Source organism: Apis florea, unplaced genomic scaffold (genome assembly GCF_048593485.1).
Source record: "Apis florea isolate Af1SG1 unplaced genomic scaffold, ASM4859348v1 contig_3802_pilon, whole genome shotgun sequence".
Lineage (NCBI taxonomy): Eukaryota > Metazoa > Arthropoda > Insecta > Hymenoptera > Apidae > Apis > Apis florea.
Window position 1 is genome coordinate 1,068,915 of NW_028256863.1, and position 23,586 is coordinate 1,092,500.

Below are 23,586 nucleotides of genomic sequence, written 5' to 3' on the forward strand. Positions count from 1 at the left end.
TCAAGAAAAATAAAAGAAAAGAAGATTTCGCTTATCTTCGTCGATAATTCTTCCAGAATTTCGTCTCTTTTCGAACCATTGACTTGGCGGATTAAATTCAAGCGGTAAGAAAACGCACAAAGAGAGAAAGAAAGAAAGATCTCGGTTCGAAGGAACGCGATAGGCAGGTGTCACGCCATCGCGGGCGGGCTGCCCCCCGTGGCGATGATCAGGACGATTAAAGGGGGCGGTGGATCGAGGGGGATGGTGGCCGAGTTGACATTGCATCACGAAGTACTAACCGCATTATTTATGCCACCTCGTAAAACTTGTCGCGTGCCCGAACTCGTGCTGCTCGCCTATCCCTTTTGTCGCCAACGCGAAGGGAGACCACCACGAGGATTAAACGAGGCTTAAACGTTCACGCTCCAACCCGCCCTCTTTTTGTCCACAAAATTTCGCAACGATTTCTTCGATCGTGACGGAAGATTTTTTTTTTTATTTGTCCATCCAATCTCTTTATAACGACCGAATATACGTAGAAATTTGCATTGGGAATATTTAAATAAACCGGGCAATAACGGAATTGTTCCCTTCGATTTTCGAGCGTGGAATTAAGAGGCACGCGACGAACGAAGATAAAGTAAGAATGGATCCAGTGTGAAATATCGCATGCGTGTAATGCACAACGATATGCACAAGCCGAAAGGGGTTCTCTCTGTCACCGCGTATATATATATATATATATTATCTCGAGATATTTTTATTACGCACGCGCGTGTTTGATTAATGCCATCGTACCGAGGCGATAATTATTGCTGAGTGAAAACCGATAAGGCTTTATTTTATTACAATTAAATATTACGAAGTATCACGAAAATTTCGTGAAAGAATTCGGAATATAGTTTTTTACCCTAATTTTGAACATTTCCTTCGAACATTCTCTCCTTCTCTCCACTTCAATCCTCTCACTTTCCCCTCCCCCCTTTTCCTCTTTATTTATCTCCAACCACAGCAACAGAAGCGAGAGAAGCAACTGGAAAACATTTCCTTTCGTTTTCGGAGAAAAGATCCGTCTCTCCACCCGGTCCGTCTGTGTTCGCAGTTGCCGTACTCGATGGAGTTGGATTACGACGTGGTAGGTGTTCCAGGGGGTGTCGGCCCCGGGATGATGGCGCTACTGCCGCCCAGGGTGAACGTCTCCGCCAGGGGAGAAGTGCCCGTCACACTGCAGGTGTTCAGGATCAGGCTGCCGTGCTCGGGCCTGGCGAGCGCCGAGATCCCGTTGGCGTTGAGGCTGAACGTCACCGCCCCGCCCGCCACCAAATACAACGACACCGTCCTCGTGTTCAAGAGGAACAAGATTTGCTTCAAAGGTGAGCGAGATACGCGAGTTTTTCGCACAGTGAAGGCATGTGTGGGGAGGAGGGGGGAGAGTGTTGCGATAACGATGATGGTTCCAAGAATTTCTCTCTCTCTTTATTTATATATTATATCCTTCGCGCTCCAACGGTGAGTCCACTCGAGAGGTGACTCGAAGGGCATAGCTCGCTTCGAACGGCGACGATGTTTGTTTACGTTTGGTTTTTTTGCGGATCTTTACGTATATAAGCTCTTTACGTGTACAATTCTCACGAAGCGTGGAATAATATACCGTCGAACGTTTAAATTTTTTTTTTTTCTCTGAAATTAGAAGACCCTGGTCGAACTGGTTTTTATATATAAATAAGAAAATATTATTTTCAAAGTTTCTGAAAGTTTGTAAGCGTGGAAATATACGGTAATGAAATTAGTTTAGATAAAGGCGATAAAGTTTAATTTTTCGTTGTTGAATAATGAAATTGTATCTATTCGTTAAGAAATTGAAAAAAAAATAGGGATTGAATTTCGAAAGAAAAGGAAAGAATTTATTTGTCTGAAACGAAAATCTGTAAATTGGGCGGACAGCATTTTAACGCAGGATGGATAAATCGGCATTGCAGTCGCAAGTTTAATTGGCAGGTTTGGAGGAGGCCGATCGGTTGTTGAATGGTCGGTCCGCAATTTCGACGTATTCGCGATTAAAACACGGAGAGAGAGAGAGAGAGAGAGAGAGAGAGAGAGAGCGAGAGAGCGAGAGAGAGAGCGAGAGAGAGAGAGAGAGAGAGAGAGAGAGAAGGGGTGGATTCGTTTCCTGGGCCGAATTCTATGCACGATTTATGCCCCCTTTGTGCGAGGCCACGCGCATCGCCGACAGCCCCGATGCATAATTTCTGAAAGCGCGTAGAATTTCGCGTATGCCGACCGATACTCGACAACGCGCGGGCCAAACGTGGCGCGAAAATCCGAAACGACTGATTACACTTGGCGACGGCCGCCGCTAATTTCGTTTAATTACCGCGTATCGATCCGTGCGGTGATCCGGTGTGCCGTGTAACTTCGTAGTTAATTTTGTGAATCTAATGTATTATTAGATGCGCGAATAAGTTCTCTCGATCGAGTAATACGAGTTTGCATTCGATCTAAGTATTTCGATATAGGCCATCGACCAAGATTCGTTCCAAATAGAGTTTCAACCTTCAATAAGCGAAGAAAAATTCGATATTATTTTATTATCGTATATTTTACTATCTTTCAGATGGCGCCACGAGTGATTCGAAAGTCGGTCGAAAGTTACGATAGAGAAAAAGGGGAAGGGACTTGTTCGTACACCTAATAATAATATACGCGCATATTGAAAAGGGAGATAATCTCCCTGATTTATCTTGGGCGAAAATTTTGCGTCTTTCTCGAATCGGCTTTATCGAAAAAAAAAAAAAAAAAAGATTAAGAATTCGTTTCCAAATTTTAAACGTATTTGAAATTCGTATTGGAAAAAAGTTGCCCTTCAACCACGTCACGTTTCTCGCATCGAAGAATATAGTGGAAATTTTATCAGATTCATTAAGATGGTTTTATTAAATTTTCGAATCATTTTCGAAGAATATAAATATTTTTCCCCCACTTTTTTATAAACGAAACATAGACACGTAGTTTTATCATGCAAAATGTTCAACATTCGAAACAATAAATTTTCATCGATGAAATAAACGTCGTTTTCGAAACAAGCCAACGAAAAAGCATCGAAATTACAAACGTAAATTATTAAACGACGAATTCTCGAGTCGATTAACGTTCCATTAGAACGAGCATCTCCTCCCCTTCTCTCTTGCAATCGTCATTCTTCTTTTCCTCTCCAAGATCGAGACAGATTCTTAAACTCGATCTCAGTGAAACATATACAAAAAACGGAAATCTCTCCTCTCTTCCCAGACATATATTTCAAATATCCTTGATGAAAAGGAAGGAAAGAAGGTAAGACGCAGCTGTTCCTACGAGGAAACATCCCCCGGAAATCGACAAGAGCACATCGAGTGGTGGCAACAACATTTTGCCAACCGGCAGGTGGATGGAATGGTGGGCCGTGCTGCCTCCTCCTCCCCAAGATACAGAAACGTACTACGTGTGTTTAGGGAACAAACGGAGCTAGCAGAAGGTTAATAAAGGACGAGCAACAAGAAGAATAAACGGAAAAATAATGGAGGAAAGAGAAAATCCAAAAGAAACAAGGAAACCGAAGATGAAAGATTTAAAGAAAAGAGAGAAGAAATAAACGGATATGGAGTTGACTCTGATCCGGATCTGGTTACCGTATCTCTGGGGCTACAACGAAAACCAATCCGCCGAATAAAATTGAATCTCGTCGATGTATTTAAAATGAAAGAAAGAAGAAGAAGAGATCAAGAGGATCGACCATAGGAAAGGGGATGGCGGAGAGGAGAATAAGCGAGACTTCTGGTCGTCCACTTCTTCTTCTTCTTCTTACCAGGAATTTGCTTTCTTCTTAGGCCCCTATCTGGCGGAGGAGGGTCCTGCTGCAGAAATCCGAAATCGGTTTGGAGACCACTCGAAAATAATCGAATCTCGCGTCGGCTCCTCGAGTGCTGTGTATTCTGCGCCCCTCTCAATGGGCGGCGGCGGTCTTACGGCAAATATATATATCCTCCGAAGCGATGAATCAAAACGGGTAGGGGAAATTTAAACGGTGCTATTGTTCCATCCCCCTGTCTTCAACGAAACGTTTCCCTCGATTTCACGAAAGGAAGATTTGAAAAAAAAAAAAAAAAAAAGAGGGGCGATAAATCGATATTATTATCTACGTCGGTTGCGTTCCTGCTTGTCTTTGATTATGACGTTTGTACGTCGAAGAATAAGAATAAAGAAGATATTGAATATACGATTAATAATTCGATGTATCATCGAATTTCATTAACTTATTAAAATTTATTAATTTAAATTTATTTCTAAATTTATATTTCTAATTTTATTTCTATAAAAAAAGCATGTTATAAATTTAGCTCCCTTTGTTTTCGAGATTATTAAAGTTTTAAATAATTTTAATCGATACAAATTTAAATTCTACTACTTTTTTGTATTTAAATAATTTCATTCGGATTACTTGTATTATTAAATTTTTTCAAAATTATTAATCAAAAATTATTTTAAAATTTTAAATTTTAATCTTTTCAATGTAAAAGAGATATTTTTATTAAACTAAAATTTTTATTCTAAAAACACTTTCCAGTATTTTTACTATGTTACTATGTTATTTCACTTTTTAGAATTATCTTCAATTTAAAATATTACTTCAATTTACCTTTAAATCCTCTTTCAAATTTATATTAATATTAAAATTATTCAAACGATTGTAATTAATATATATCGAAAGAAAGATTTCAATTAGATTTGAAAAACTGTTGAAAATTAAAGAGGGGCAGCATTATAATATAATAACGAAGATATTAAATATACAAAAACGATTAATCGTCGAATTTCATTAACTAAAACGATTGCGTTAATACGATATCCCATATATATATATATTGAAAGAAAGATTTGAGAACCTGTTGAGAACGAAGAGAGGAGCAGCAAGTCTTATTGTCGATTGCGCTATTCCTTTGATCACAACGTTTATATATCGAATAACGAGGATATTAAATATACGGAAACACGGTTAATGCCGGTGGTAACGGATGTATCATCGAATTTCATTAACTAAAACGATTGCATTGATACGATATATATATATATTTCGTAATATTTTATCGCGTTACAAAATTATTGAATTCCATCGGGTCGGGATTCAGGAGCAGGTAGTGTAATTTTCGGTGCAAATATACGGATGTAAATTAATCTTTTATTAACAAAGCCACGCTCTCCGGTAAATCGAAATATTCTTCGTAATTTCATCGGGACAAATTAACGTTAAATTTATCCGCCGATGAAGCGTTATGATACAACACGCGATCGGATATATAATTCGAACGAATTAAAGATCGATATCCCAATTACCTTTCCGTTCACGAAACGAAACGGAAGAATAACTCGATGTTATTTTTATTATTATTATTATCGCGTAAGAATCATCCTAAGAATTGCTCAACGTTTATCGTTTATATCGTTGGTATTTCAATATCTCCTTACATATGATTCATCGATCGAAATTCGTTCCAGATAAATAGAGTTTCAACCTGTTATTTTATTATCGCGTAATAAATTTGTAAGAATTTCCTAGAATCGTCCAACGATATATCCGTTTGTATGTATATCGATCGAGTAATAGGAGTTTGCATTCGATCTATTTCGAAATAGGCCACCAATCGAAATTCATTCCAGATCTCCAATAGGCGAAAAAAAATTCGATATTATTTTATTATTATGGTATAATAAATTTGTATGAATCCTAGAATCGTCCAACGAATAATAAAAGTTTGCATTCGAAGTATTTCGATGTAGACTATCGATCAAAAATTCGTCCCAGATAAATGGAGTTTTAATCTCCAAAGAAAAATTATTGATAATGATAATTCCATATTATTTTATTATTATTATCGCGTAATAAATCATTTGTAAGAATCGTAGGATCATCCAACGTCGCGATATATCGATCGAATAATAGGAGTCTGCTTCGAACTATTTCGATATAATATAAACTATCGACCAAAATTCGTTAACCTCCAATAGACGACGAAAAATTCGATATTATTTTATCATCATTATCGCGTAATAATTTGTAAGAATCATTCTAGAATCGTCCTACGTCGCGATATATGGATCGAATAACAGGAGTTTGTATTTCGATACGACCGAAATTCGTTCCAAATAGAGTTTTAACCTCGTTAATTGCGTTTCCATTCGTCAAACGACATATAACGCACTCTCGACGAAAAATGATAATTTTCCCGAAATGAAACAAAATAAAATTATTTCGAGGCGATTATCGAAATTTCGATTTCCCGGATAGAAGAACTTGGAAATAATATAAATATAACAGGAGAAATACGTACGTGATACAGCGTTGCTGGAATTGAATTAGGATTTGTCAGCGCACGCAATTCGAGAGAGAATTCGTCTCGAAAGGGGTCATTTCAACATTAATCGCGCTCACTTCCAACAACTTAATTCCAGACCTTCGTAAATCTTGGTTAAGGTTTGTTTGCTCGGTGGGCGGGATTCAACCGAGATACAACACACCTCCTCCTCCTCCTCTTCCTCGCCGCCACGAAAACAGCCAGCTCCTCTTCTCGACTTTGCGCCTGTCCTTTAAAACTGCGCGAGCCAAGACCGAGCGCATTCCAAATCGATCGTTCGCTCCTTCGCTCTGGTAAATCGATTCCTCCTCCCCTTCTTTCCCCGTTATAATCCCTCCTCCTCCTTCTTTCTCCGCGTTTTTTAATTAAAAATCAAGCGACGCGGTCTCTTTGAGCGTCCCAAGGATTAATTTTTTCCACTTTGATCGAATCACTACACTTTGCAGATTTTTATTATTATACGAGAGAGATTACGCGAGAGAAGAGACGAGGTATTTATCGGGCGGATTAACAGCAATCGGATCGATATCGACGGATATAAAATGATTTTGATACACGTTTCCTAATAAAGGGATAAAAGAGGGATCTATTCACGGATCGATACCGCGGCACAAAATTATTGGCAAGTATATTTTTTAGCGTCACAGCTTATATTTAGAAGAATTGTGATTTTTTTTCCTGTTTACTTTTCCATATATTTTTTATATATATCGTTTGTACTTGTACTTTCTTTTCTTAATTTTTCACGTACGTACATATTTTTAATAATAATAATTTGCGACAAATATTGCTCTCCAAAAAATTGAATTTCCATTGATGTATAAGCTTTATCTTTCGAAACGGTTGAGAAAATTATCCTCTCGCGTGTTTTTAAAATCAACCTAACTCGGATCGTCATAAATCGTCGAAGTTGAACAAGTTTTTTTTTTTTTTCTAATTCAATCCCGATAAACACCACTCCGATTATAATTACAGTTACGTACACCTTTTCATAAATATTTACCGCGATCTAATTGCCGCGAATTTACCTTCCAATCCCCCCACCAAACAAGCGCGATAATTACCAATCGGCGCATCGAAACGGCCGACCAACCAAATTTGCCGATTCTCGACGTGTGCCGCTAACTGGGTCGAACAAACAAGCGAATAATTAAGTACCGCGGTAAACTCATCAACAATTCAATTAGCTTTTCGTCGAGGAGCGAAACGACGGCGGCAGAGAGAAGACGGAACTGCGCCAACGCTGCGCCACTACTCCCCCCTGGCGGAGAGAATAGCAAATTATTTTCGAGAGAAAGAAAACTCGCGCTTCCACGCAAGCGTAACAGCAGAGGAGAAGATTTTTAGAAAAGAAGTCACAACATTCAACGACAAGTTGGTGGACGCGATTCGTTTAACCTTTTCGCTCTGTGCACAAAATGCCACTGAAATTACGAGCAATTATAGTCGGTTTGCATAAGACGCCGCGTATCGTACGATACGACGAGCGATCAGAGTTATTGCTCGTCTTTCTCTGGCAACGTGGCATCGATATTTTCTTTCTTCTTTTTGCAATAAACACCGTCAAAGCAGCTCGAATTGTGAAGCGTAAACACGGCCGTTCGACGATCTTTCTCGTGCACGTTTTTGGCGCGGAGAATTCGCCCGTTAAGAAGGGCTTAACTTTTTCCACCGTCTTCTCTCTTCGTCCCTCCACCGATTCTTCCCTCGCCCCTTCGTCGTCCAACCATCGTGTTCCATCGTTATCGCGTAAAACTCCTTGCCCTGCTTTGCGTTATTATTATCCAGGCAACGGCACGAATCCTTTCCTCCTTTTCTCTCGCTCCCTCGGTGTCCGGTGAAAAGAAGAGGAAGGGGGGAGGGGGGATAAAAAGAATTTTGCGAAAAAGGGACAACGGCGGAAATTTGCGTCGTTTCGCGAGTAATAAGCTTAAGAAAGTTTTTGCTTTTATCGTTCTGGAGGGGGAGGGGGAAATTGGTCCTCCGCGCGGTTTTTTTTCTTTTTGCAAGAAACAAGCGCAATTCGAACGAAAAAAAAAATATATATATGCGAGTGTGAACGAAAAGAAAATAGAAATAATTCTTTAAAAGTATTCACGTTTATACTGTATATGTATTTCTTATACGACTGTTTATTATATAAGCTTTCCGACTTTTTTAACTTTGTTATTTATTACATATATAAAATGTGTTAATGTTTATTAACCTCGAACGAATCGAGCTTCCTATTGAATCTCCGCGATAAAATAACGAAAATAACGAAAAGAAACGATTTTGGAGGGAAATGGAACGATGGCGCTTCTACAGCGATATACGCAACGAGTAAAACAAAGGGACTCGGACGTTTCATTAAAAAACGTCAAATAAACGGAAGAATGTCTTGCAAAGTGTATCAAAGTGCACAGTTTCAAAGCGAATCTCTCTCTCTCTCTCTCTCTGAAATTTATTAGAGTTCGAGATAGATCCTCTTCCTTAAAACAGAGAAAGAGAAAGTCTTTGGAAAATGGGGTAAATCAAAGCGAATAGCTTTGATCGAGAAAGGAATGGGGAGAATGGAATTCCGATAGAACGAATTCATCCATCTCTTAGAAGTTATCATCAATCGGCGAGACAAATATGGAGAGAATCGTCGAGGATAAGTTTCCATTTTTGTTTATCACGAAGAGGATTCGCAAAGGAGGAGAGAAAGAGAGAAAGGGGCAAAGAGTTATGTAGGGCGGAAAGCGCAAACGAACGTGAAAGGAGATCCAAAGAGGTACGAAGAATGACTACGGGGAGGACTTTGTATAAAGCTCGTTTGTAGTGGACGAGAGCAGCCAGAACGTTCAAAGAGATTTTCGTCCTCTTCCTTTGAATATCACCCTTAAATTCTCTCTCTCTCTCTCTCTCTGTCCCGTGGTTGCTCGCTTATTCGATCGTGACTCGATACATGTTAAACGAACGATCGATCGGCGTGTCAACGATTCGATGGTTAAATCGGTTAAATCTCTCACCTGATGTCCGCCAACTAGCGATGGGATCGAGCGTATCGCGAGTTCATGGATCAGAGATTTTTTTTGTATAACGGAATAATGGATCATCTTCGCGTATTTCTTTCTTCGTTTCTGAGGTTTGAAAAAAAAAAAAAAAGAAAAAGATTCGAGGCAGATTTAGAAAGTAAGATAATTAGATCTAATTCTAACGTTCTGAACGTTATTTCTTCTTGCTGTTTCGTATTTCCGAGGATTCGACGAAATTTTCTTTTCTTCTCTTCAAGAATCTTTCGTTCGTTCGAAATTTCTCGAATACTCGCGTCGAGCTCGATCCCATCGCTACACACCGAAGCGGGAAAACGGTTCAATCGACAAAATGGATTGTCGATAGCGTAATGCGGCTTCGACAAGCTTTGTGGATGTAACGCAATTATTTTACGCCGGTACAGAAGTCCCCTCGTTAAATCCTCCCCCCCCCCTCTCCCCCCACGAATCTATGTTAATGATCGTGTTTCTGCGTTATTGAACGATGTCGAAGTCATCGCTCGAGTGGCGTGCTGCTATCGACAGCACGCGTCAACTCTTCGCGCGATCTATGAATCTTTGAACGAAATTTCAATGAGGCAAACGTTTCTCTGACATCGTCGTTTATCGCCGATACACGACGCGCGCACGCACACAGAGAGAATACAAATTTCGTTTAATCGGTTCATCGATAAAAGCTGCTCTCGTTTGTTATACACGAGATAGATATACACTCTCGACGAATCGATTCGAGGCAATTTTTCTCCTTTTTTTTTTTTTTAACTCGTCGTAGAATACGTTCTTGTTTTAACGAATAAATTTCTAACGAGAAAAGTAACTTCGTTTCTACTCGAAGAAAGAAAAGAAGAATTCGTTCTTTACTACTTTTAATTTCTCTTCTCTTTCGTTCGCTTCTACTGGAATCGGTGGAAGAAATAAATATATCCTTTCTTCATAACAGGGACGATGACTGTTCGTTTCCGAGAAAATTGTGTACAATTCTTTTCTCTGTCGCAGGAGTGCAAGCACCTCCGAGGAACGATTCGGTACGTTTGGAGCCAGGACCTCTAAGCGGCGCTGGAGCGCTATACGTCGCTGCGACATGTGCGTGCGCCTTGATACTAGTGGTGGGGAGCGTGGCGAGCGCACTCTACATTCGCAACAGCAAGGCTCGAATACAAGAATCGCAGTAAGTGTAACGGAATTTCGTAAAAACCAATGTCTTTCTCTCTACTTTAACTAAAAGTTTACTTTCTTCTTATTCGCGTTCGACGACGCGTCCAATTGTTTCGTTTCGAACGAAAATTGTTCCACGTTCGAAAATTGAAATTGTAAACGGACGAAAACCAATTTATTACCGAAATATATATAGGAACGAGGAGCGAGTGTAAACACAACGCATCGTCGATGAATAAAATCATCCCTGGGGGGAAGGTAAATTACCGTGAATCGGAACGGAGATGGAACAAATATATCGGATTTCGTTTCGATAACGAACCTTTAAAAATGCAAATTTCAACCGTTAAGCCGTAAAAATCGTAACAAATTCGTCATCCCGCGCGTTCGATTTTTCCATTTTTCCCCTCCATCCCCTCTCTCCACCTCCACCGATTATCGTAATTTCAGAGGTGAATCCCTGAAAAAAAAAAAAAAAAAGAAAAAACGATGCGATTAGAGAGCGCAGCCAATATATGCTCATCTCGCATATCTCAAGAGTTTCCCAAGGGTTCCTCGGCGAGCGAAAAGTCTCTTTTGCTTTCGGTCGGTGGAACGGACGAAGGAGAAACGGAGAGAGAAAGATTTCTACACTCTCCCCCCCGGGAAATTCATGGGATAAGAACTCGGATAGGAACTCGTCCGCATGAAATATCCTTTCAATAAGCTCGGGTGATCCGTCTGCCACCACGTTTTATTGCGCCACCTACCTTCTTCCCCTCGAATCTTCCCAAGAAAGAGGATGCCTCGGTCTTGCCTCCTTGCCTTCGAGAAATTAACTAACTGCACGGTTGCGGTCAATCGAGGCGCGCGCGCGCACTCGATTAACCCTTTAACTCCAGGCGTGGTTTATAAACCGCATACTAAAATTATAGGCGGGTGTGGTATATAAACAACATGTTAATTTTTGCTAATATCAAATAGCTGTGTATAGGATGTAGCTTATATAATATCATTATTATTAGAATATATATATATATACTTGTATTATTTTTGGCTTCATTTTCACCGCTATTCGAGTCTTTTTCAAAGTACATCTTCCTAATATGGATAAGCCTTCCATTTCTTCCAGATCCTCGAGAAAGAGGCGCGTTGGACGAACATAACGATGAAGTTTTGGTATAAATTTTATGATTTTTAATTAGTATTACGATTCGTATACGATTTTTTCGCATTTAGAGTGATCGGCCGTGCTAAAAGTATCTGAAATTAAAGAGATAGTCGATCAACAATCCAACGGCTGTGTGTTCTGGCACAAATGTTAAATTCAGAATCAACTTCGTTCGTTCGTCGAGACGAAGAAAGTCGTCGAGATAGAAACGTTAAAAATTTTTTAATGCACTTCGGGGCGTGATATCTCTCCAACGTGAATACTTTTATTGGAGGGGGGGGAATTTTTTACGAAAGAAAGTGGCCTTCCCCCTCCTCTTCGATTGTCTCTCGAGGGACGTATATTAGCTCTTTTGAGGGTCTCTCCGCCCTGATAAACGCGCGGGAAAACCGGAGGCTTTACGATCTATCTTCTTCTCCTTCCAGGATGGAAGGGGAGGAGAGATTTTACATCCGTTCGCTCGAGTAAACACGGCGCTTCGCTCCCCACCCTCCCCTCGTCTCGATCTCGACGCACAAAGGACGATTGGACGGGGACAGGATGCTCTTTGCGGCTGAAGAAATGCTCCGCCCTTTCTTCTTCTTACGAATTTTATTCGCGCGAAGAGAAAAATTTTTCGACTATTTCTCTCTCTCTCTCTCTCTCTCTCTTCTTTCCTTTTGTCGAATGATAAATCGATGAATATATCGTTGTTGGCACGGGATAAGAAATTTGGACGATGGAGTCTATATTATTATCCTACGAAAATATAGTTCTTTTTCTTTTCTCTTCCCCCATCGAGCTTTTATAACCCATTTCGCGATGTATAAATTATTAAGCCATACCCTTGGAGGAAGATTGCGCCAAGAAGGAGGAAGAAGATTCGAAGAGGCGAAGTTTCGAGAAACTTTTACTCGCCTCGTGTACTCTCGCCTCTCGACTGCTCTCCTCCTTTTTTCTCTTCTTCTTCTTCTTCTTCTTCTTCTTCTAAGGACTCGTTGTACTTACTTCGAATAAATTAATTCCTCTCCTCTTGGAGACTGTTGGAATTGTGATTTTTACGCGAGATTTAAATAGAAAAATATATACGCACGTAATTTAAGCAAAGCGGATTTACACGCCAACCCCGTTCCAACTTGGTTTTAATTTTTTCTTTTTCTGTCTTCTTTCTTCGAAGGGATATTCCGAGAGAGGGAAACTTTGCGAAATTTCGAGCGTCTCGTCTTCCTTTCGTCGCTTTATAATTAATACTAATTTGCATAGTAACAAGTCCGCAACGATTCGCAAGTGCGCGCGTTAAAATTAGATCCGAAGAAAATGAAATAAGTTTCATTGTCTGGAAATATAGCCGGCGTGTGTGCGATGAATTCGTAACCCTTATCCAAACTCTCTGATTAACACGCCCTTTGCACTCGTGTTTTTTTATATTTAAGAAGGTTATTTTTTTTTTTTTTTGAAAAATATATATATATATCTTTTATTATCTTTATTATCTTTTGTTTGTTTGTTTTGTTTTATACACACACATTTAAGCAGAAAGAAAACATTGTAAAAAGAATCCTCAGAAATGTAATGATGCAATGCAAATATGTAAATATTTGTAATAATAAAATGTAAGATAGCGAGTGCAGAGGGTGGAGAGATGTATTTAACGGGAAGGAAAAAAGGGAAAGGACGATATCGACGATTAGATATCTTCGATTACACGATCCGTCGCGCGACGAAATGTTATAGAAAAATGAGGAGAAGGTGGAAATGTTGGCGACCTTTCATCTTGGCGCGCCCTTTGTGCGCCCGCCGCCGTTCCAATTCCCCTCAAAGTGGACCAATTGTCTCTCCTCTCTCGCTACCGTTATTAAATCTTTTGAAGTTTCCTTCTCCTCCTCGAGGAATTTTTCCCAAGATGGAAATAGTTTTAGATCCAGACGACGAATATTAATTCCAAGTGCCATTAACCGTGATAAACGCCCATGTTTTTCCGTTTGTTGCGTTTAAAACGGAACACGGCTCGAATTTTTCTCAAACTCACGGAGAAAATCCGTGGATTATTATTATTATAAATCTTTTGAAATTTCTTCAAGCGGAATTTTTAAATATCGAAACGACGAATATTAATCCTAAGAGCCATTAACTGTGGCGACAATAAACGTCCATGTCTTTTTGTTTGTTTTTATTTAAAACGTGCTGTAAAGTAAACCGAATCGCAGATTATTAAATATCTTGAAATCTTTTGAAATTTCTTCTCGCGAAATATTTCTATTTATTTATTCTCAAAACTTTCGTGTTCCAATTTCCTTGAAAGTGGACCGACCAATTGTCTTTTCGAAGATTCTTCAAGCGGAATTTCTCTTAAAATGGAAATAATTTTAAATCTGCAACAATACGTACATCCAATTTCTCTCAAAATGAACTGTCTTGTAAAATACTACTCGTTAAATCTTTTGAAATTCCTTCTTCGTTTTCTGTAAGACGGAAACAATTTTTTAGACCTGAACAAAAGGAATATCGATCGATAAAAAATTCTCTAGAAACACGATAGATCCATCCGTTGATACTTGATAATAAAATCATTTCCCGCAATCACGTCAATATACAATAATCGCATCGAATATACAACGATTAATAAGTAATCATCGATGTTTGAACGCTTCTGCAACGATAAACTCGACCGTTACAAACTTTCCGCGATAATTTGCCCTCCCTGTTTACCACCTCCTCTCTCCCCTCCACCCCGCGTGTGTGTTTATACGCAATTATCGCGCCCGCGCATGCGCGCCAACGCGTCAACGGTCAAACGGAACGAAGGCGAAAACTCGATAAGTAAAAAGTATACACACACGATGGGAGGACGGACGTGAAACGCTACACCACACCACTCACTCTCTCTCCCTCCTTCCTTCCTGGCGAATACGAAGAGAGAAGGGAGGGGGAAGCGTGCAATATTCGAAATGCTTCCAAGTTTTTTGCCGTAGAATCGTCGATTTACCATTGCGCGCCAAAAACGGCCAATAAATCCGGCGAAATATCGGAATTACTCGCTACCTCTCTCTCCCTCTCTCTCCCTCTCTCTCTATATATATATATATCTATCTATCTCTATCTTTGTCTCTATCTTTCTCTCCATCTGTCGGTCGGTTCTCTCCTCGCCGGCCCCCTCTTTCCGCTCTGATATCCACGGTGCAAAGGGGAACGGACGGAGCACCACCGCCAGCCCTCCTTTGAAAATTTTCCCCCGCGGGCCAACCGGTAATTTGACACGGCGCGAGAGGGCCATCCGCGAGGATCGATCATAACGGATGTGTATCGTCGCGAAGTGGGAGGAGGGGTGTGGAAACGAGTGGAGAAAAAACGAATGAACGAACGAGTGGAAGGATTTTCTGGTTCGAGGACTATGGTTGGACGATCGATCGAAGCGTCACGAAGAAATCTGAAATTTTTCTGAAGATGTTATATACGAAATATATGTATACGGTTGGTTGTAATATATATATACGAAAAACGAGAGAAACCTTTTTAAAGTAATTTCTACGGAGGGGGGGGGGGGGGAAGGCTGCGCTTTGTGATAAGACAGACCTGATTTGAATATTTCTACGCGGAAAGGCACTTAAAATTCTTCTCGCCTTAAGATAAGTTCGCGCTCATTATCTCTCTCGGAGGATGGAAGTTTTATATCACGGGGGTAATCTTCTTTGAATCGTATCTTCCTTCCGCGGGAGTGGAAAATTTTCCCAAAATTTTCCAATTTTTGTTTCCAATTTCGATAATTATTACTCGGAAGGGAACGAAACGATATCGTGAAAAAAAAAGATTCTACTTCACTCGAAAATCGAAGTGATATGCGATTGGATATGCGATTTATACGCAGCTAATGCTAATATCTTCTGCCTTGCAGGAAAACGCTGCCCTGCTGCAGCTATTCGGCGGCGGAAACCGGCGGCCTGGCGAGAAGTTCCGTCCTGGTCAGGGTCGACCCACGGCCCGGAAGCGCCAATTCAGGGAGCTACGCGACCATCGCCGACCTGGAGCCGCTGTACGCGAGACCGTGCGGCTCCAGGGCGAGTTACTACGCCTCCAGTCACGTCACGCATCTCAGCCAGGTATCGTGCGATCGTCGTTTCAAATCACCACCAAAGAAATGTCTAAGCTAAGAATACATTTTGTCCAGTTCCAATTTCGAGTGAATGTTTCTCTTTAAACTGATGACTGAATTAGTATCTCTGGAAATCTTTTATTCCGGATTTTTTTAATTCTTAGATTGGGTTATATTATTCACGTAACAGGTATATATTCTCTGAAATAACGTAACAGGTTTAAGAAGCGGAAACAAAGTCGAAAGTAAATGAGAAATCCTCGTTGCACCAAAAAGGAAATATTATCAAGTCAAGATCAATTTCAAGCTCATATTTCTCTTTAAACTGATGATTAATGGCTGGTAAAATTGTTGTCTGAAATTTGAATCCCTTTTCTTCTTGCAGATTTTTTTTAATCGTTAAATTGGACTATACTATTCACTTGACAGATATTTCTCTCGAAATACTCAACTACGACTGAACTAACTATACCGTTCCCTGAAATAACAGGTTTAAGGAGCGGAAACAAAGTCGAAAGTAAATGAGAAATCCTCGTTGCATTAAATAGGAAAATATTACCAAGTCAAGATCAATTTCGTGAACGTTTCTTTTTAAATTGATACAATTATTGTCTCTAGAAATTTGAATCTCTTTTTTTTCCACATTTTTTTTTAATCGTTGAATCTGTATCATTCACGTGATATACGTGGTATCTCTCGAAAGCCAAATTACAAAATGGTCTCGCAGCCACGACCGAACCGTTCCCTGAAACAACGTAACAGGTTTAAGGAGCGGAAACAAAGTCGAAAGTAAATGAGAAATCCTCGTTGCGCGTTACCAAATCGGATTTCTTCTCTTCGTCGTCCTCCTCGTTCTCTCTCTTTTCTTTCTCCTTCTCTTTCGCCGCGCACCAGACAGAGACGACACGATTACTTCCTCTCCCACCTCTTCGCGTCGTCCGTGTCGCGTGCGAGTCGAGAAAGAGAAAGAGAGAGAGAGAGAGAGAGAGAGAGAGAGAAAGAGAGGCACGGTCGAAAACTTGATCGAATTTGCGGTTAGGGGAGAGGAGGGGGGTGGAGCGAGGGCCGTTTTCCGCCAACAACTCCTCCCCACCCCGCCTCTTTATTCACTCTATTTCAAACCTTCCTCACGCTTGCCTCCGGAAACTGGTACACGTGTTAAATCCTTTTCCTCTTTCCTGTTCTTTCCTTTTCTTCTCTCTTTGGATCCTTGGAAGGTTCTCTCCTTGGAGAGATGCTCCTCTTCGGGGCAACGGTTGAAGAGAAGGTTTGCTTGTGGAGGAACGAGTTGTGTTCACGCTTGATTTGCGATACGAGAAGCGAGAAAGAGGATATACGTTTCGTTCTTTCCTTTTTTTGAAGGAAGAGAAGGATAAGAAGCAGGACGGATAATACTCGTTAACATTATTAATTATTTTGAAGCTGCGAAAGAAAGAAGGAAATGTTAGAGGAAAATATTAATATTTTCCAATCTGCTGTGTTATTAACCATTTTGAAGCTGCGAAAGAAAAAAAAGAATTATCAAATTCCTTCCTTCCCCGATATACCCCCCACGATCACAAGAGACGGTATATATTATTATAACATCATTCTTTTGATTCAAATTCACCTGTTACAAAACGGATATTACGAGTGTATAATTGCGTAAACCGGTGATCGACGCTCGGGTGAATAATTAATAAAGCGGAGAGAGTCGACAAATTGGATCGATCGTCTTCATTCTCGCGTTCTCTTCCCGCGTCGAGGAACGCGATCCCTCTCGCGTGTGGAGCGCCACCAGCCATCTCTTTGATCGCTCAGAATTCGAATTTCAATGGGAAGCGGGGTAAATCGAAGGAGAAAGAGAGAGAGAGAGAGAGAGAGAGGGACGATCATGCGCTTTTGCTCGGTAAGGACGATCCCTTCTCGATCGACTCGTCGAAAAATTGTTTGTTGATCGAGAACCATATTTCTATGTATCTCTTCGTATCTCGCCTTTCCTTTCTTAAACTCTCATAGAACACAAAAAAAAAATTATGCAGAAGAAAGAAAAAAGAAAATCGTTCGTGTTTAAAAATTTAATATCAACTACTCTTTCCCTTCCTTGACGACTCGATTCCGCGTTTCGAGCGAGAAATTGGAGAGGAAGAGGATAAAAGGAGAAATAACGTACAAAGAGAGAAAGAGAGGGAGAAAAAAGGGAAGAGGGGGCGGGGGGGGAGGGAGGGGAGACAGAGATCGCGCAAATGTCGAATAAATATGCAATGGAGTTTGGAAAGAGCAGCGAGGCGTGGCTCGATTCGCGTAACAAAGTCTAGAGGGGCACTTTCCGCCCGCGGAACGAGCGTTTTACATTAATTTCCCGGGGAAAAAGAAAGCGGGGTACTACCACCTGTGCCGTTCAAAGGAGGGGAAGAGAGAGAGAGAGGTTGAGCGAAAAAGGTTACACACGCGGTTACCTTTCTTCTCCTCTCGCCAAGGAACCCTTGATGGAAGAGAGAGAGAGAGAGAGAGAGAGGCTGGGGAAGTGGGTCCTTCTCCTGTGATTGTTTCGGCTTTGATCTTGGATCAATTTACCGGGTATACGCGTATACGCCTCAACCCTCCTCCCCCTCCTCGCCTGAAACGCGCCACCAACTCTGTTGCACGAAGAAGAGAGAGAGTAGTCTTTATAGAAACGCGCGTGTGGATAGCGATGGGTTCGAGTAAGTCGCGAACATGGATAAATTCAAAGTAAGTAAGCGACACGAAGATGTTCGAATAATTGTGAATTTGAATTTTCAATTTTCGCTATTGTATTGTGTTTCGCTGTTGTATTATATTTATAAGAAAAAAAAAAAAATTGACAAAGTTTCGTTCAAAATAATGGGAGTAAAGTTGATCGGTGAACGAAGAAATAAACAGATCGATCATTGTCCACATATCGAAATACGATAAGATAAATTACACGCGGATTGGAATAAATTTAATTGAGATTGATATTGAAAAAAAAAGTTCGTTTCACATTACATTTCGTAGAACGGAAAATTAAAATTGATCAACGACTGAAATTCCATTCAATAATTTTTTAAAAAAATTAATAAATCCCAAACGAGGAACCGTTAAAAACAATTATTACCAGGAATCAGATTAAATCGTCCTCGATTAAAACTCGAATTTTCATTTCGTTTCAACATTCGCCACGCAACATCGCTCGATCCCATCGCTAAGATCCAAGTAGTAGAACCACCAAGCCAACCGAGGAGGCGAGGTATAATACGTGTAATACACAGGTATGCCAGCACACAGGTAGCCAACATTGTCGGGGAAAAACTTATCCTTGTGTAACCGTGTGTGCCAACGATCGTTCGCGCGTTCGCCCTCTTCTCAAAACTCGCCCAGTCATGTAATCCACGAGCAACGTCTTATCCCTCCTGTAAAACGATACGCTTGAGATCCCACCGTCGCCCAAGAAGAGGAAGAAGAAGCCATTACTGTTCCTGTCTGCCACCAGAGACACCACCTCTCGCCCCCTTGTGGAACAGATGCGTCTCCCCCCCTCCTTCCACCGATTTTCCCGATAAACTCGAAAAGGAACAACCGGTCCAATCCCCCCTCCCTGCCGCGCCGAGCGAGATAACAGCAGCAGTGGTCTCCGCAACCGTAGTCTCTGCGCCAATCAGAGACAGGGATAGACGTGCAACTTTTTAAACTGAGTGTGTGTGTGTGTGTGTCGTCGTGCTGCTACTTAATCCTCCAATTTTAATTTTTTTTTTGCACACCACTCGTGCCGAATCGAAGAGATATATTGGTATTTTAGACGATCCTCTCTCCCGCTTAAAAAGCAAAAAGCAAGAGAAGAAATTATTAATGAAGCTGGGGAGGGGATTCCTTTCTAATCTTTTGGTTAAAAGATATAATATAAATTGAACATGGAGAGTGAGTGAGAAAAAGATTCCCTTCCCTTCTTCCTTGTTCCGGATAAAAATGAAGGAAATGGGGGATAAAAGAAGGTTGTGAAAAGTGGTTCTTTAAAAAAAAAAAAAAGCTCGAATCCTTCCTACAATCCTTCCGTTATTAATTAAATAATCGAATCGACGGGATTATTAAATTATCGGAAGGAAGGAACGGATATTATTAATTAATAACCGACTTCAAGTTGAAAAGTTAGTTTCGCCTGGACAGGAAAAAGAAGAGAGGAAAGAAAGAAAGAAAGAAAAAAAATGAAGGCAAGTGGACTGCCGAAAACGAGGATGGAGGGTGGGGGAGGAAACAAACGAGGACGACGTTTGACGAGAGAGAGAGAGAGAGAGAGAGACTCTCTCGATAAATAAATCGAATTGATGCATTGCGCGCATCCGGCAAAAAGTTCGCCGCCGGTGGCGTTGTTAAATCAATAGCGATTCGATTGTGATTGTATAAAAAAAAAGCGATTCGTCAGTCTAGATTCGGTACAAGAAGAGATAAAATAAATAAATGAATAAATAAACAAACGAGTAAATAAAAGGAGAAAGATCGTATACAGCTTGTCTCTTCTTTTTTTTTTTCTTCCAAATTTTAACGGAAAACGAAGCTTTATCATCATTCGCATGATGAGAGCAATATCATCGAAATCAATCGGATCGCTGCCAAACAACGAACCAAACGATCGAGAGGGAGGTGGAAATAATATTTGTATTTTTCCAATCTCAAAATCTGCAATTTGAACACAGTACGAATAATAATAATAATAATAACAATAATAATAATAATAATCTGCTCTCATATCGGAAGAAAAAAAAGGAAAAAAAAAAAAAAGTCTACCGTAAAAGTGCGATCGAAACACGACGATCTAATCTCACCGCCATCGTGTCGTAACACGGGCGAATAAAGCAAAGCGTTTTGATAACGCGATTACCCCCGTCCTCCTTTATTTTTATAGCCCAGTGCGCTTGCTCGTAATTCACTTCAGCGGAGAGAGGAAACCCTGTTACTGGTTGCAAACATTATAATTAAAAAAGTGGTAGAAGCGTGGTCCGGTTATCGCCGGTTTAAACCAACGAAAGCAACAACGGTGGAAGCATCCGCTTTGCTCTCCATAATAACGAAATTATTGCACCTCCCTCTCCTCCTCCTCTCCTTTCCTCTCTCTCTCTCTCTCTGTCCAATGGCCGCTCTCGCGCCGCCGCGATTATCGCAGTTAAACAAAGCACGTTCGCTTCCACTATTACGTTCCACTATTTATATTTATAAGCTTATTCTCCGCCCGTCGAAATTCCACGCTTCGAATTCCGGCCGCCGTTCCTTTTCATACGATTATTATTTGAATCTCTCATCGTCTCATAGTCGCATTTTCATTAACGAAAGAAAAAAAAAAATGGAAGGGAGCAATTGGAAAAAAAGATGGAAACCGATGAAACACGATAAACTGTACAATAAAAAAAAAAAATTGTTTAGTTTGAGAGGGAAATCGCTTCTTTTTTCCGAATTATTACATCGTAAAACGAGCGTCATCTCATCAGGATAGAGAGGTCCTTACTTACTCTCCCCCCTCCCCTTTCCAGATTCGTACACACGTTGTCGTCGCGTCCGGTAATTTGCACGCGTCGCGCTAATGCTTCTCGAAGCATCGAACCTCTTCTCCTTTCTCCTTCTCCTACTCCCACGTGGACAGGCACGTACACGTACAAAGGCCGTTGCACGCGTAGACGCGTGCAAATGGGATGGGAGGGGCCGGAGGCAAAACTGCGGAAAATTGAAATTAATGAATAACCGGCCTCCCCGGCCTCCTGTTTGCTCCCCGCCCCCTGCTCCTCCTACGCAACGCGGGGACCCGGTGGAAAATCGTCGTGGAACAAAGGGGAGTGCGGCTGGAGTACGATGGAAACGACGATATAACGATGACACGCAACGCTAGGGTATAAAAGCGCGGTGGTGTAGCGCAAGGGTTATCTCTTCTCCTCCTTCCTCTTCGTTCTCATCGTCCTTCGGAGACTTTGGCCACCTCTTTCGTGTCGTCTTGTTACAGGCGACAAATGCTTTTTTAACGAGTTCTCCGCCGTGGGATTTTCTTTCGTGATGAATTATGCAGGTCGAGAGGGGAAGGGGTGGAAATTGTTTAAGAATCTCTTTGCTGTCTGCTCGTCGTCGATATCGGATTTAATATCTCGGATGCTCGTTGATTTACAGTCGACCGATCCTTGCGAGAAGGCGAGGGCACTCGCCGTGTCGAGGTCCGCCCTCTATTGTCGCAATCTCGTGCAGGAGGGCACCTTCGGTCGGGTCTACAAAGGCACGTTGGAATTGGCCGGCAGGGAGCAAGAAGTCATCATAAAGACGGTCACAGGTATATTATATCGACACAGGTTGCAACAATTTATCTAGATTTTTATTCCCGATTCACGCGGTGAATAATAAATTCGTCGATATTTATTATGTATTTTTCTTCGAATTTTCGCGGTGATAGTCTGCGTTAGCGACGCGGGATAAGGTAGAGTATCGTGCGTACCTACAGTCGATTATTCGTGAAAACTTTCTTTCTCGCGACATTTTTTTCCCATCTTCGAAATTATTCAATGAATAATCGAGAGAAATTAACAATTTCAGAAGTGGCATCGGCTTATCAAGCCTCTTTGCTGGTGGTGGAGGGGTCGCAATTGGCAGGGCTGGTGCACGCGAATATAGCTTCGCTCGCTGCCGCCTGCCTGGACAGTTCTTGCCCTTTATTGGCGTACACGAGCACGCCGGGCGAGTTGAATCTGAAGCTCTATCTTACCGACGGAAACCACCATCCCGGGACAAGGGATTTGGTGCACGTTGGTGCACAGGTTGCCAGAGCAGGGGCATTCTTGCACGGTCGTGGCCTCCTGCACAGGTGTGACGATCGCATCTCTACTCTACTTTTTACGTTCGACGCTCGAGGCCCGATTAGAGTAATTTTTAACCAATTTGTCGTCACGTACAAGTGACTAAGCGACTGGTAGATAGTCAAATACCATTCGTGTCACGAGCAAAACGTTATGTAAAGAAAAGTCACTTAAAAGGAAAAAAAAAAAAAAAAAAAAAAACGAATCTTCAAGATAGATCGACAAGCTTAGATACGAGAAGGAACGCTCTGTAACGGAGCATACATATATGTAATTTTCAGGGATATCGCTGCCAGAAATTGTCTGATCGAGCCAAGCAGTCTTCGTGTCCGATTAGCCGATACGGCTTTGGCGCGAGATCTCTTCCCTCAGGACTACCATTGTCTCGGTGATAACGAGAACAGACCCATTCGTTGGATGGCCTTGGAGACCCTCCAGCACAATCAGTTCAGCACTGCGACAGATGTGGTGCGTATCACGAAGCACCATTGCCACAATCTAAACGTATTTAAATTACTCCTAAAAATAATTGCATATTAATAGCACTCTAAATGTAATTATAGCACGAGATATAATTGCTCTTTTTTTTTTTCTTCTTTTTTGCTGTATACATATACAGTTAATAAACGTAGGAATAAATGTTAATAATGTTTATAAAACTTACGTGGAAAAGAAAAAAAAAAAAAAGATTATTCCAAAGTTTAAAAAAAAAAAAAAAAAAATTATTTAAATCAAAAGATGTAACCGAACAGTTAGTTAATTTACTTATTAATAATACATATGCTTCATTAAAAATGCATGCATAATGCAATTTCTGTTGCAATATTATCGTGACTGATACATAGAATACAAAGTATATAGTTACTTGCAACAAATTATCATTTCCAAGTGACATTGTCGTAGATACGGTAGGCATTATCGGGAAGACTTAAAATTGAAAAAAAGCCACATGTCATAAATATGAATAGAATTTTAATGAATATTAATGACAGAAGAACTTGGAAGAAAAAAAAAAGAAAAAAAA

The 23,586-nt window shown here is 40.8% G+C and overlaps 1 protein-coding gene across 1 annotated transcript in view; it reads left to right on the forward strand.

Moving 5' to 3' along the window:
- Positions 1 to 23,586, forward strand: part of LOC100870102 (inactive tyrosine-protein kinase Dnt) — a 90,194-nt gene that overhangs the window by 62,397 nt on the left and 4,211 nt on the right. Inside the window, exons 3-8 of the mRNA XM_031915810.2 lie at positions 1,085 to 1,355; positions 10,382 to 10,553; positions 15,562 to 15,766; positions 21,886 to 22,042; positions 22,303 to 22,570; positions 22,844 to 23,030. Of these exons, the coding sequence (XP_031771670.1) occupies positions 1,085 to 1,355; positions 10,382 to 10,553; positions 15,562 to 15,766; positions 21,886 to 22,042; positions 22,303 to 22,570; positions 22,844 to 23,030 (1,260 nt within the window). The remainder of the gene's footprint in view (positions 1 to 1,084; positions 1,356 to 10,381; positions 10,554 to 15,561; positions 15,767 to 21,885; positions 22,043 to 22,302; positions 22,571 to 22,843; positions 23,031 to 23,586) is intronic.